Source organism: Acipenser ruthenus, chromosome 49 (genome assembly GCF_902713425.1).
Source record: "Acipenser ruthenus chromosome 49, fAciRut3.2 maternal haplotype, whole genome shotgun sequence".
In the NCBI taxonomy this organism is placed as follows: Eukaryota; Metazoa; Chordata; class Actinopteri; order Acipenseriformes; family Acipenseridae; genus Acipenser; species Acipenser ruthenus.
Genome location: NC_081237.1, coordinates 1,230,468 through 1,245,501, shown reverse-complemented (window position 1 = coordinate 1,245,501; position 15,034 = coordinate 1,230,468). Strand labels below are relative to the sequence as shown.

Here is a 15,034-nt window from a genome sequence, read left to right as displayed (position 1 = left end):
CGGCAGCTAATACCCGGGGGCGCCCACAAGGATGGGGGAATGCAAGACGTGGGACCCCAACACATCAGCACCCTGGGAGACAGTTCCCACGGAATCACTCTAAACAGCCTCCAAGACAGGCTCCACCACAGCCTCAGCAGCCCACCTGGGACCCTGAAGGCTTGCAGCCTCAGACCCACCCATTCTCACAACACCAGTCCGGCCGGGCAACTGGTTTACCACTGTGGACTCAAAGGACGCGTATTTTCACATCCCTATTCGTCCCGCGCACAGGAAATACTTCCGCTTCGCCTTTCAGGGAAGCATCTTCGAGTTTTCTGTGCTGCCATTCGGCCTCTCCTTAGCCCCCCGCACGTTCTCAAAGTGCGTGGATGCCATCCTAGCCCCCTTGCGGCTGCAGGGGATCAGGGTGTTGAATTAACTGGATGACTAGTTGATCTGCTGTAAGGAGCAGGAAGGAGCAGTGGCCCACACGGCAAATGTGATAGAGCATCCCACCCTCAACAAGGCCAAAAGCCAATTAATACAGGTGCAAAGTACGGTTTACTTGGGTCTCTGGCTGGATTCTCTTACAATGTGAGCCTACCTGTCGGATGACAGAGTGGCCACCATTCACAACTGTCTAGCCCTGTTTCAACAGGGATCCACAGTACAACTGATGTTGTGTCAGAAACTGCTGGGTCTGATGGCCGCAGCTTAATAAGCCATCCAACTGGGGTTACTCCAAACGTGACAGACACCATCTGCTGACCATGTCTCGCGTATGCTGGGAAGTCCTATGCTGGTGGAGGCAACCTTCAGGTGGTAGAGCGCATTTGGGAATGGTTGGGGAGGGCCCGAGTCGATCTCTTTGCCACGGCAGAGATGACTCACTGCCCCCATGAATCTCCCTCCACCGCTGCGGAGGTCCACTTGGTGTCAACGCCCTAGTGCACGCGCAGCCCAGAACGCTTTTATACGCATTCCCGCTAATGCCGTTGCTCCCGGTCTTCCTAGAGAAGGTTCAGAGAGAAGAGGCAACAGTTTTCCTGGTGGCCCCCAGATGGCCCAGAAGCATCTGGTTCGAGAATCTTTGCTAGCTGCTGCACTGCCAGCCATGGGAGATCCCGCTGCGCATGGATCTCCTCAGTCAGACGAGAGGCACTCTCTGGCACTCAGAACCAGGCAAACTCCAACTGTGGGTCTGGCCCCTGAACGGGACCATCTGTCCGCCTTAAGGCTCTCAGACGCGGTCGTCGGTACACTGCAGAATGCTAGGGCCTCCTCCACAAGGGCACTGCATGCCTACAAGTGGAGGTGTTTTCAAAAGTGGTGTATGACCAGAGGTCATGATCCCATTTATTGCCCTATAGCAACTATTTTACAGTTTCTGCAAGATCTGCTGGAGGCAGGCAGGTCCCTCTCTATGCTGAAAGTGTACCTAGCAGCTATATCTGCAAGCCAAGTACCCATTGACTCAGTTTCCCCGGGAGCTCATATTCTGGTGACCCGTTTTCTAAAGGGTGCTCGGCAGCTACGTCCTCCTAGGAAGGATATAGTGATCTGAAACATGTTTTATGTAAAAAAAGTCAGTTTAATTAAATTTGAGCAGCACATGCTCAAAAGTGTTATTTTGTTCCCCAAAATTAAATAAGACCTGACCAGCCTGACAGGGTCAAAATAATTGGACTGCAAAGGGTTAATAAACAGCTAATATAATAAAATAAAACTGCAAATGAGTAAAACATGTATACCAGTACATTTAGTAGGAGTAAGCCTGAGGAATTATTGTTTTATCATTTGCAGCTTTAATTGTTTTTTTTTAAAAGTATACTGGTAGTTTCATTGTGGTTTTGAAGTCCATGAATGCTGGTTGACATAGTCACATTTTCATATTTCAAATTAAATTAGTATAAATTAGAATAAACAAATAAAAAAGTGTTGTTCTAATGCTGTTCTTAGTTGAGTCTGAAACTAGCTCATTCATTTTCTGAAACGGTCACATAGTATCCACATGCAAATCATCATGCAAATTCCAAGCCAATTAACTATCTGGGAATTCGATTTCAAACTGCGTACCACCTTGCAGATGGCCCTACCAAAACTTTGACCTTAATTAGAACAACATTCTAATTACGGTCAAGTTACAAAAGGAATATCATATTGTTATAGTATAGCATTCCTCAATAACCCATCTGCAGGCAGTCATTTCCTAGAAAATATTAGCACGATACACTTCTAGTTAAAAATGTAATTCCAGTCTGTATATCCTCTATTATGTACAATACAAATATTTTGAAATTATTTTTCATGTAAATATTTTGGCACACCAATGAAATGTATAGTTATAATTGACAGTTACATTACATTTTTAAAGCCTTTTCCTATTATATTATTTTAGATTAAACCTCAATCTAAAATAATAGTTGCAAGTGGTAAAGTCAAATGTCATGCAAATGATCGCAATGGCGGGAGCTCGAGGGGGTGTTCTCATACCAACCAAAAGATTACAGCAATATCCTTTTTGTAGCGAGGTGACTAGAACTGAACACAATATTCTAGATGAGGTCTTACTAATACATTGTAAAGTTTTAACATTACTTCCCTAGATTTAAATTCAACACTTTCCACTATATATCCCAGCATTTTGTTGACCTTTTTTTATAGCTTCCCCACATTGTCTAGATGAAGACATTTCTGAGTCAACATAAACACCTAGGTCTTTTTCATATATTCCTTCTTCAATTTCAGTATCTCCCATATGGTATTTATAATACACATTTTTATTGCCTGTGTGCAGTACCTTACACTTTTCTCTATTAAATGTCATTTGCCATGTGTCTGCCCAGTTCTGAATGCTGTCTAGATCATTTTGAAATACCTTTGCTGCTGCAACGGTGTTTGCCACTCCTCCTATTTTTGTGTCGTCTGCAAATTTAACAAGTTTGCTTACTATACCAGAATCTAAATCATTAATGTAGATTAGGAATAGCAGAGGACCTAATACTGATCCCTGTGGTACTCCACTGGTTACCTCGCTCCATTTTGAGGTTTCTCCTCTAATCAATACTTTCTGTTTTCTACATGTTAACCACTCCCTAATCCATGTGCATGCATTTCCTTGAATCCCTACTGCGTTCAGTTTGAGAATTAATCTTTTATGCGGGACTTTGTCAAAAGCTTTCTGGAAATCTAAATAAACCATGTCATATGTTTTGCAATTATCCATTGTCGAAGTTGCATCCTCAAAAAAATCAAGCAGGTTAGACACAATCTCCCTTTCCTAAAACCATGCTGACTGTCTCCCAGGATATTTTTACCATATAGGTAATTTTTTCATTTTGGATCTTATTATAGTTTCCATAAGTTTACATATAATAGAAGTCAGGCTTATTGGTCTGTCGTTACCTGGTTCGGTTTTGTCTCCCTTTTTGTGGATCGGTATTATGTTTGCAATTTTCCAGTCTGTCGGTACAACCCGTGTCAAGAGACTGTTGCATGATCTTGGTTAGTGGTTTGTAAATAACTTCTTTCATTTATTTGAGTACTATTGGGAGGATCTCATCCGGCCCAGGGGATTTGTTTATTTTAAGAGCTCCTAGTCTCTTTAACACTTCTGCCTCTGTTATGCTAAAGTTGTTTAAAATTGGATAGGAACAGGTTGACATGTGAGGCATGTTGTCCGTGTCCTCCTTTGTAAAAACCTGTGAAAAGTAATCATTTAATATATTTGCTATTTTTTTTCTTCATCTATGATTTTTTTTCTTCATCTATGGGAGGCTGTGTGGTCCAGTGGTTAAAGAAAAGGGCTTGGAACCAGGAGATCCCTGGTTCAAATCCCACCTCAACCACTGACTCATTGTGTGACCCTCAGCAAATCACTTAACCTCCTTGTGCTCCGTCTTTCGGGTGAGATGTAGTTGTAAGTGACTCTGCAGCTGATGCATAGTTCACACACCCTAGTCTCTGTAAGTCGCCTTGGATAAAGGCGTCTGCTAAATAAACAAATAATAATCTTAGACATTTAACCTCCTCTTTGAATATTCTCTTGCTGTATAATATTGGAAAACATTTTGGAATTGGTTTTAGCCCCCTTAGCAATATATTTCTATCTCTCTCTTGGCCTTTCGAACTTCCTTTTTGACTTGTGTTTGCAGTTCCAAGTACTCTTTCTGTGTACTTTGTTTTTGGTCCCTTTTAAACGCTCTGTAAAGTGCCTTTTTTCGCTGAATTCTTTTTTTAAATTGATCTATTAAACCATTTTGGCCATTTTGTTTTAGATTTAGATTTGTCTACCTTTGGGATGTAATTGTTTTGCGCCTCTAGTACTACATTTTTTAAAAATACATCCTTTTTCTGTGGATGTTTTCTCTATTTTATTTACTTTTTGTGTTTTAAAAATCACTTCAAATGAGACTATGTTGTGGTCTGAGTGTGCCAATGGCTCTCTGACCTCTGTTTTAGTTATTCTGTCTTCGTTATTTGAAAAGACTAAATCAAGGCATGCCTCCCCTCTAGTCGGTGCCTTGACAAATTGCGTTAGGAAGCAGTCATTTGTCATTTTCACCTATCACATCATAGTTAGTAGCAGTAGCTTCAAGTTCTAACATTTCATTTTTGAGACTTCTAGCATTTAGATAAATACATTTAATGGCTGTCTTACCTGAGTTGTTGCCCTTGTATTGAGAGGACTGCTTGTCCAACCTTATGGCAATTGCTAAGGACATAGTTTAGCACAGGTTATTGAGTCTCTGGGGTACATGGTCAGTTTTTCCAACCATCTGTCTGTATGTCACATCCCTTAGGGTGGATCTTTTACCTGCATTGTTTAAGTCTGAAAAACCTAAAAATCTAACAAACAATTTATATTATAACATGAAAGACATTGATACTGATAAAACACAACTTTATTATTACTATCATATGACTGAGTATTTAAAGTTGTGGATGAGGAATACATATGCATACCAAAATACTTCAGTCGATGTCATGCATCACATTCCACTAATGTCTGTCTGACAGAGCATAGGCTCTGCACATGGGGGTGCATGGGTGTGTGTGTGTTAGTGAGAGTTTGAGAGAGAGAGAGAGAGAGAGAGAGAGAGAGAGAGAGAGAGAGAGGAGAGAGAGAGAATGAGAGAGATAATGAATATGAAAATGAATATGCAGAATGCAGAGTGCTGAGATAAAGAGAGAACACTAAAGAAAGAGTGTGCAGAAAGCCATAGCTTGGGTGTGGGATTGTGTTTATTTTGTATTTGTAGAGTTTTGTTCAAACCTTTGTTTTGTTCCTGTGTTTTGTTTGTTTTGTGTTTTGTGATTTATTAAAAGTGTACAAAAAGGACGTAAACTCTGTGTCTGGGTCTCATATACCAATTCACACCTACATACAAGCAGCTTTTGTCTTTAAACAGGGTGGCCACTTTTTATGTTCTTATTATGGATTATTGCATGTTATGTTGTTAGTTAAAAAAATCCTGAAAACCTTTCATCAGAATTGTGATAATAAAAGTAGCAATGTTTTATTTTTCATTAGAACAATCCTAGTTAAACTATATTGGAATACTATAAAAGTGTCTGATGAGGATGTTGCTTTTCCCTGGAACAGAAGCTAGATATCATCAGTAATAAATTTGTTTGCTCTGAAGAGCATGAAACCATGTGCTGTTAGAGTTGATTTTGTGACTGTGGATGACTGTGCCCCAAATGCAAATATTAGCATTGTAGATAAAACCAATGGTAGTGAATTGTAAATGAGCCAGTTAGAAACTAACTTTATAAGGTTATTTTGAAAGTAAAAGTCAACCTACAGTGGATGTCGTCTCTGGTTAAGGACAGACTGTGGTCAGTTTTTTATTATTCTAAGCAATCTTCACAAAGGAACTTCGTGATTGACATCACTGCTGGAATCTGTAATTGAGGGTTATTACTGAACGCATGGACCGCCAAAACTGCATTATTCATCTCTGAACATTAAACCCAGGTAAACCAGATCATGTACCTTGTGGTTTAGATTTGCTCATTTATTGTGTTGTTGTTGTTGGTCATTTGTGTTAGAAGTTCACACAATATTTAAGGAAAGGGATGTAAGGGTAAGCAGTACAAAATGTATCATTACATTAGACATTCCATGGATAGATATCAGATAGATGTGCTTCATCCAGCAAGCAGTATAAAAGGTATATGTAAAGAAATGTGGACTGGATATATGGAAGCCTGTTTTTTGTGTGCCTTTTTGCCTCTAACTGCAACCACATTTACAAATCCAGCTTTGTTTGCAAGCAGCTCTCTTTCATGTTTAAAAGTGTAGTCATCTTTGAAGGATGAGGCAATGTTATCTCATAAAATAACACAAATAATACAATTACTAAAAGGATAATACTTAATTTGTAATTGTTTATTTAAAGTAATAGCCATGATTTTTTACATCTACTTCATACATATATACTGTATGTGGCTGTAACAGGGCGAGGAGCCCTGTACATGATTGCTTATTTATTTTTAGAATGGGGTCTCCCCCTCCGCCCGTGTCTCATTTGTGTTATTTTGTATTTGTGTTTTATGATTTATGTATTATTATATAGGACGAGCGAGGTGCCGTCCTTCAGGGTTTTGTTATTGTTTTGTTTCTGGCAGAGGCGAGATTAGGCAGCTTGTCCTCTGCCAGTATATAATTAAAAACCTCATGTAGAAGGTGGCCATCTCCCGAATTGATTAAGTGATTCATTTGTTGCTAATCGGGAAATGGTCACCTGCATAAAAGCCGGCAGCTCTCTGCACTCGGGGTGGGTGTACAGAGGAGAGTACGCGAGAGCGAGAGCGGAGAAAAGAAAATTAAAAAGAAATACAGGATCAGTTTGTTTTTCTTCCTGCATTCTGGCCTGATGTCAGCAATCAGCCACCCTGTCACAGTGGCTATAACTATAACACACTCTAAAAGACAAAGCAGCACTAGAGGCAGTATCTGGGTGATCAACTTTTTTAAATACAATCAAGTATTTGAAACATTTATTAATTGTATTTAATAGCATTTACATTTCTGAATCGTGTTTACTGTTTATTTTTTTTTTTAAAGTTGATATACTGAAAGTAAATACTGTATGTAAAATGCATGCCGTGATGGGATTGACCTCATAGCCAGATACTAACCCCAATGTCCCCCTAAAGGCACATTGACTTGTGATCACCAGATCTAGATTCTTTTGGAAATGTGCAGTTATCAGTTGAATTTATGGACTGCCACCTCCGAGTTGATCATATTTGTATAAAGGGGTAAAATGGGAACTGGTAGTAGCCTTGTAGATACTGCTTTGTGAGTGACAGGCATATACAGGGGGAGGACCAGGGGAAGGAAAGTGAAGAGTTGCAGCAGGCTACAGACCAGGTCAGTAATACAGTGGAAGATAGTGTTGGTATTACTAGGGGACAGTCAGAGGCAGACAATCATAGTGGGGGATTCAATTATAAGGCATGTAGACAGGATGTTCTGCAGAAGGGACCCAGTAAACAGGAGTGTTATCTCCCTGGTGCTAGAGTTGAAGGTGTGATCAACAGAGTAAATGGGGGCAGGCACAGAACCAACAGTGATAGTCCATGTGAGACAAATGACACGTGAGAGGAGGTCAGGGGGACTGAACGAGAGGCTCACTGAGGTTCACTCGCTGCCAGGCTTAAAGAGAAAAAGAGTCACGTAATCATCTCTGGGGCACTTCCAGTTCTGAGGGCAGGGAAGGAGCAGCTTAGCAGAATAATTGGTTTAAATATATGGTTAGAGAATGAATACAGAAGGGAGGGTTTTGAGTTAGTAGATAACTGGAGCACTTTTTGGGGGAAAAGTGAGCTTTACAAGAAAGATGGCTTACACCTTATTATTATTATTATTTATTTCTTAGCAGACGCCCTTATCCAGGGCAACTTACAATTGTTACAAAATATCACATTATTTTTACATACAATTACCCATTTATACAGTTGGGTTTTTAATGGAGCAATCTAGGTAAAGTACCTTGCTCAAGGGTACAGCAGCAGTGTCCCCCACCTGGGATTGAACCCACAACCCTCCAGTCAAGTGTCCAGAGCCCTGACCACTGCTCCACACTGCTGACCTTAATAGTAGGGGAGCAGATATTCTGGAAAGAACCCTTAGGAAGACTAGAAGGGGGGTGGGTGGGAACCAAAACGAGGTTCTTGTTAGGGCTAAAGGTGTAAGTCACATAGAATCAAAAATAAAATTCCTGTCTAAATGCCAGAAGTATCAGAAATAAATTGTTAGAACTAGAAGCACGCATTTCAACTGAAAAGTATTGCGTTGTTGAAATCCCAGAAATTTGGCTTAGTCCTGAAGATGGAGAAGAATTCCACATACAGGGGTATAAACCACTCAGACAAGATAGGAGAGGAGGAGGAGGAGCTCTGGTGTTAGGGATGGACTAGAAGTAAAACATATAGATTTATCTCCGTCTACAAACCAAAACAAGTCAATTTGGGTAGCGCTGTTAGGTAAAAGCACTATTTTTTTTTTTTATTGGTGTATGTTACAGACCCCCAGGTCAGAACAGAAATGATAACAAATATATGAAGCAATTAGAAATGCAAGAGGCTGTGTGGTCCAGTGGTTAAAGAAAAGGGCTTGTAACCAGGAGGTCCTCGGTTCAAATCCCACCTCAGCCACTGACTCATTGTGTGACCCTGAGCAAGTCACTTAACCTCCTTGTGCTCCGTCTTTCAGGTGAGACGTAGTTGTAAGTGACTCTGCAGCTGATGCATAGTTCACACACCCTAGTCTCTGTAAGTCGCCTTGGATAAAGGCGTCTGCTAAATAAACAAATAATAATAATAGTATATGAAGCTTAAAATATGTATTAACCAATGCATTCCTTGATTGTAAAACAACTGCAGGATCAAACGTTCTTCTTTAAATGCATGTAGGGGCAAGAATACAAAGCATGGGAGATTTCAATTACCCAATATAAACTGGGAAAATCCAGTGGGATGTGGTAACGTAGAAACTGAACTGATTAATGCAGTAAATGACTGCTTCCTGACCCAGTGTGTCAAAAACCTGACGAGGGACAGGGCGATTTTAGATCTGGTGTTCACAAACAACCAGGACATGCTATACAATATAAAATTAGTAGAACCACTGGAGTCAAGTGATCATAACTTAGTTACATTCAAAATGACCTGGGATTCCAGGCAAAAGGCTGCACAATCTAAAGTGTGTAATTTCAGAAAGACTACAGGGATGAGACAACAACTGAGAGAAATAGACAGGGAAAATAGGAGGATATGACAGTTGAAGTTCAGTGGAACAGATTTAAAGTTATAATGCAAGACAAGCAGGACAAGTATATACCTGAATGAAAAAGAGCAGGTTTAACAAGCAGCCACCAAGATGGGTAAACAGATCAATACAAAAATAAACGTAGAAACAAAAGACAGCCGTATATGACTTACAGGAAAGACGGAAAAACTAAAACTTGGGAAGAATAAGGAGTATGCTTAAACAGGTAAAAATGGATGTTAGGAAGGCAAAAAATACTATTCTCTAAATACATATTTGCTAAATACAGTACATATTTATGATACAGGTGTGTATCAATTGAACCACATCTGTATCAGTGAATAGTTACACCCCTGCTACACTAACTGGTACAGCAAACTAAACACCTGTCACAATTTGCTTAAAGGGTGAGTACTTCCACACGTTCAGTTAGCTGCACTACTTGGGAAGTGCCTTATATTTCAATAAAAGTGAAAGTGTATCAGTTAAAGTTAAGGGTGTTTATTCAAAATTGTTTTGACAGCACTCTGCCCTCAGACTATTGGGTTCATTTAGATTAGAACCTGGGTCCAGTTTGATATTGAAGGGGCAAGACTTAAATAGGGTAATAAATCACTCCCCATGACTGGGGTTCTTCATTAGACACCATGAAACATGTTAATTATACAACAAGCTGACAAAACACTGTGATTGAGTGGGATGTAGATACTGGTATCCCAAGTGAACAATAGGAAAGTGTCCGGTATTACTTACACACACTTACAGTCACTGGGATTTTCTTAAGCGTTGATATCTCTGCTCTTGTGATGAAACTTCTGATGACTGAATATATTGAAACTGGTCAAGTTCTGCCTCCAAGAGTGGTAAAGTTGAAGATGTGATCAACAGAGTAAACGGGGGCAGGCACAGAACCAACAGTGATAGTCCATGTGAGATAGTCCATGTGAGACAAATGACACGTGACAGACAGCATTCAGAACTGGGCAGACACATGGCAAATGACATTTAATAGAGAAAAGTGTAAAGTATTGCATGCAGGCAATAAAATGTGCATTATAAATATCATATGGGAGATACTGAAATTGAAGAAGGGAACTATGAAAAAGACCTAGGAGTTTATGTTGACTCAGAAATGTCTTCATCTAGACAATGTGGGGAAGCTATAAAAAAGGCCAACAAGATGCTCGGATATATTGTGAGAAGTGTTGAATTTAAATCAAGGGAAGTAATGTTAAAACTTTACAATGCATTAGCAAGACCTCACCTAGAATATTGTGCTCATTTCTGGTCACCTTGTTACAAAAACGATATTGCTGCTCTAGAACGATTGCAAAGAAGAGCAACCAGAATTATCCCGGGTTTAAATGGCATGTCGTATGCAGACAGGCTAAAAGAATTGAATCTATTCAGTCTTGAACAAAGAAGATTACGCGGAGATCTGATTCAAACATTCAAAATCCTAAAAGGTATAGACAATGTCGACCCAGGGGACTTTTTTGACCTGAAAAAAGAAACAAGGACCAGGGGTCACAAATGGAGATTAGATAAAGGGGCATTCAGAACAGAAAATAGGAGGCACTTTTTTTTACACAGAGAATTGTGAGGGTCTGGAACCAACTCCCCAGTAATGTTGTTGAAGCTGACACCCTGGGATCCTTCAAGAAGCTGCTTGATGAGATTCTGGAATCAATAAGCTACTAACAACCGAACGAGCAAGATGGGCTGAATGGCCTCCTCTCGTTTGTAAACTTTCTTATGTTCTTAAAGTCACTGCATGGTTTATTAGCCATTGATTTGACCAATATAAATACTGTCTGAAACTTACTGACTCAGACATGTCGCAGGAAATCACCAAACTGCAGTCATAATCCTTGAACAGAAATTGAGCCAAGTGATTTAGTGAAACGGCTAAAACGTGTTCCTGGTCCAAAACCAACAAGCTGAGTCTTATGAAATCACACCTTAATATCCAATGCGTATTTACCATAAAGATTTAGTTGATGTAACACTCATTTATGTATTATAATATTGTTTAAAAACACAAATCTAGGGGATGATATTACCAACATGAAATGTTTCATGGAGAAGGAATGTTGATGTATTTCCTAATAAACAAAAAAGACAACGTTTGATATTATTGTCAGTTCCTTTTAGAAATTTGTAAATGTTTCACAGAAGACTTTTGTCTTGATATAGAAATATAAATTCTACAGTGTCAGTCAGCAGAATTGAATTAATTTCCTAGGGTTTCACTGAGTTCTGAGGTAACATTGTAGGAAATTGATTCTGATCCTCATTAAATTGTGTGTGAGAATATGGAATGAGAAATGTGGCTGCTTTGTTTACTGTTTAAGTGTTTTTCAGGAATGGAAATGTTTGGAATTAAACTCAAGAAGAAGAAAAAAGCAGAGAAGGGGCTAGTGATTTCAAACAAAGGTGCACAAGGTAAGACCAACACAAACAGTACTGTACGGATGTTTGGATAGGAGCTTAGTATTATGCGGATACATTTGTTTAAACTATCATGAAGTGAAGGGAACTCTTATCAACTTGTGTCAAATGTCAGCTGTGGCCCACCATATGTCAATATTAAAGACTGCATAATAATACTTGCAATTAAATCAAATGCTGTGTATTACTTTTACCAAGCTTTACATAAGCATTATGTTCAATAAGATCAGCATTCATATTTGTTGTTTATAGATGTACTTTTTGAACCTTACTTTCCAAAATCTCTAACACATTATAATACATATAGGTGGGAAATTGTGTTTTTCTTTATGTGTACCCCCACTCCAGAGGCACCTGCTGCACTTAAACTGGGGTATGTTTTTATAATGTCTACTTAACAGATGTAGATGAAATACATGCGGCTCAAGCAACCACAGACGGGGGGGAACCTGAAGATACCAGCTTGACTGGCCCTTCCAGCAGTGGTTCTAGCAAAGCCAAAGTAAAAAAAAGGTACCTGTACTACTAATAGTCTGTTTTTATTCAAAATAAGGTTATGATAAAAAAAACTAAAACAAATATTCATGTTAGTATTATTGATAAGTAGACAAAAAATATAGTATGTAAAAAGACATTTTTTGTTCAACACCATTACAATAAAAAAAAATAAAAAATGATAATCACAATTTCACCACCAAGGCTACATTCTCTTGAATAAAATGATGTGCGTTTTTTTAAATGTAGGATTGTTTTGTTTTTTAATTTTTACATTTAAAAGATTGAGAAAGAACAAAAAATAAATATTAAAAAAACCTTTACGTTCTAATTAACAAAAATCAATAATATAAACGTACCATAGGATGTTGGCAAAGTGCAGTCAGAAAGGGTTTAAAACTAGTTTTTAAAACAAGAGTCCATATTCGGCATTATTGTGAAGATACGGGTTCTGTACTTTGTTACGCAAGCTTTTATTATCTGTTGAGGGGCACAAACCTGTACTCAAAGATCTTTGCGGTTTGCACTTTCTCAGATTTAAGGATGCTTGAAGCCTACAATTACTTTATTGCTGTTCGGTTGGCCAGATTGCACTTGTACGTTGTTTGCTTTTTATGATAATGCATAAATAGATTGAGAAATAAACTGAGAGGAGAAAAATAAGGGAATTCCACCAGAAGATAGTAATATTAAGAAACAATAGTGAATCTGAAGTTGTATAATTGTTTCCAGGAGACCCCTTGTGAAAAAAAAAAACATGCCGGCAGAACGGAGGACTGTGAATTAATAATGCTATCAGGAAAATATTTTATATAGATTAATTTATTTACTAAAGGCAATTCCTGAATTGCTTTCCCACAATGTCTGGTTGCTGACAGGGCCTGTTCTAGTTCTTATTGGAGAATTGTGCTGATAAGGTGGCTAGAACACATGATTCACATTCAACTCGTTTGTCATTTACTATTCAATTTATGTCAGGCTTCATCTATTTTTTTCAACCTTTCGTCTGCGGTAAAAATGTAATAAAATGTATATTTTCACAATACTTCTGGTTACTGTAGCTAATGCCTATAGTGTTAAAATGAATGTGTGTTTTTAAAATAATAAGTCCTGTAACAAATAATATGATGTTTAAAGCATTTTCATCAGCAATTCTCTAGTTTATGTTTGTTTTCAGCTTTTGGATTTAAATATCTCCTGTCTGATTTTGTAAAACATGTAAATAATGAAAACAACTCAGCATAATCTATGTCTAATTGTTTACTATTATGAAGTGCAATGTTTTTAAATATGTGTTTTCCAGCAAGCTCAATGGTCAAACACCTGGAAACAGTCACAGACTAATAGGTGTTTTCTATTTATTACCCAAACAGATCCATTCCAGTATCGAGAATTTATGACAGTGACAGCAAACCCCAGACTTACCAGGTAAATATAAAATTATACGGAATACCAGAAATACAGCTTTACTGCAAATAATAGGTACTAAATCTACTCAGGATTACTCAAGATTCCAAGAGCCCAATTCTGAAGCCCATGAATTAGCTTACAGATAAGTGGAGAGGCAAAGTCGAAAAAACAGGAGGAGGCGAACTCTGGCACACAGCAGGGACGTAGTGGATAGAGGTAAAATATAAATCCTTTCCTTGATGATCATTGGACATATTATTTATCGAGGGACAAATAAGAAACCAGCTATTCGATTAACAATTAAGTCTGGTATTGGAAGCGCCTAACAAATGCTTGATATTTAAATGTTTTGAACTAAGGTTAAAGTGAGTTCCCTGCCAGAACCATGCTTTGAGTTCCCTGCCAGAACCACGCTTTGAGTTCCCTGCCAGAACCACGCTTTGAGTTCCCTGCCAGAACCACGCTGTGAGTTCCCTGCCAGAACCACGCTTTGAGTTCCCTGCCAGAACCACGCTTTGAGTTCCCTGCCAGAACCATGCTTTGCTTCATTTTAGAAAATAACTAAAAGCCCCTCTCTTTATTTTGTATTTGTTCTGTTTTTGATTTCTTGTTTTAAGAAAAATGGTCCAATTTCGTCAACATTTGTAATGTGAAAACTGAGAAACAGACTTAAAAAGATATTTTGTTTAAATATCAATTGCAATGACTCTAGATTTCAGATATTCAAGGAGTTAGACATTATGATAGATTTAAAGAACTTTTTAAAAAAAAAACTTTGCTGATCCCTACAGTCAGTACGGAACCCCCTAGGCCAACTGGACCGCATGTGTATCAAAATACACAACTCAGAAAAATTAATTAAAGGAGGCCCATGGAAATAAGAATGACTATAGGTTTGGTCTCTGGAGATACATTTGTCACACAGGATATACATTTGTCTCATTTGTCTCTAGGATCAATAAGCTACTAACAACTAAACGAGCAAGATGGGCCGAATGGCCTCCTATCATTTGTAAACTTTCTTATGTTCTTATGTTCTTATGAATGTCTTAGTACCTATTATGCATTTCTCTGTCATTAATCTCTACATGGGTGGGGCATGCTTCTAATCAGACGGCTGATGACATCTTGGGGGATCCTGTCCTATTCTTTAGTCAGTGCAGGATTAAGCTCTATGATGTCACATGGAGGGTTACAACCAGGGTTTCCCCTGGGTTCTAAATTTTTGTAGTCACTAGTGACTAATCCTTTCTAAAAACATTAGTCACTCCAGATATTCAGTAGTCACTACTGGCACACAGGTCAAGTCTTCAAGGGTGTTATGAATCCTGTTTTTTTAATGTTATACCTTAAATCACTGTATTGACCAAAACAATTATTTAATTAAACCATTTTAATAATGCTCAACAGTTTTAG

At 38.5% G+C, this 15,034-nt stretch overlaps 1 protein-coding gene across 1 annotated transcript in view; it reads left to right on the top strand.

The window, feature by feature from the left end:
- Nucleotides 1-5,478: 5,478 nt before the first annotated feature.
- The window catches only part of LOC131721859 (fer-1-like protein 6), a 205,746-nt gene continuing 196,190 nt past the window's right edge, over nt 5,479-15,034 (top strand). The window contains exons 1-4 of the mRNA XM_059014974.1: nt 5,479-5,962; nt 11,627-11,707; nt 12,115-12,226; nt 13,582-13,636. Of these exons, the coding sequence (XP_058870957.1) occupies nt 11,629-11,707; nt 12,115-12,226; nt 13,582-13,636 (246 nt within the window). The 5' untranslated portion in view covers nt 5,479-5,962; nt 11,627-11,628. The remainder of the gene's footprint in view (nt 5,963-11,626; nt 11,708-12,114; nt 12,227-13,581; nt 13,637-15,034) is intronic.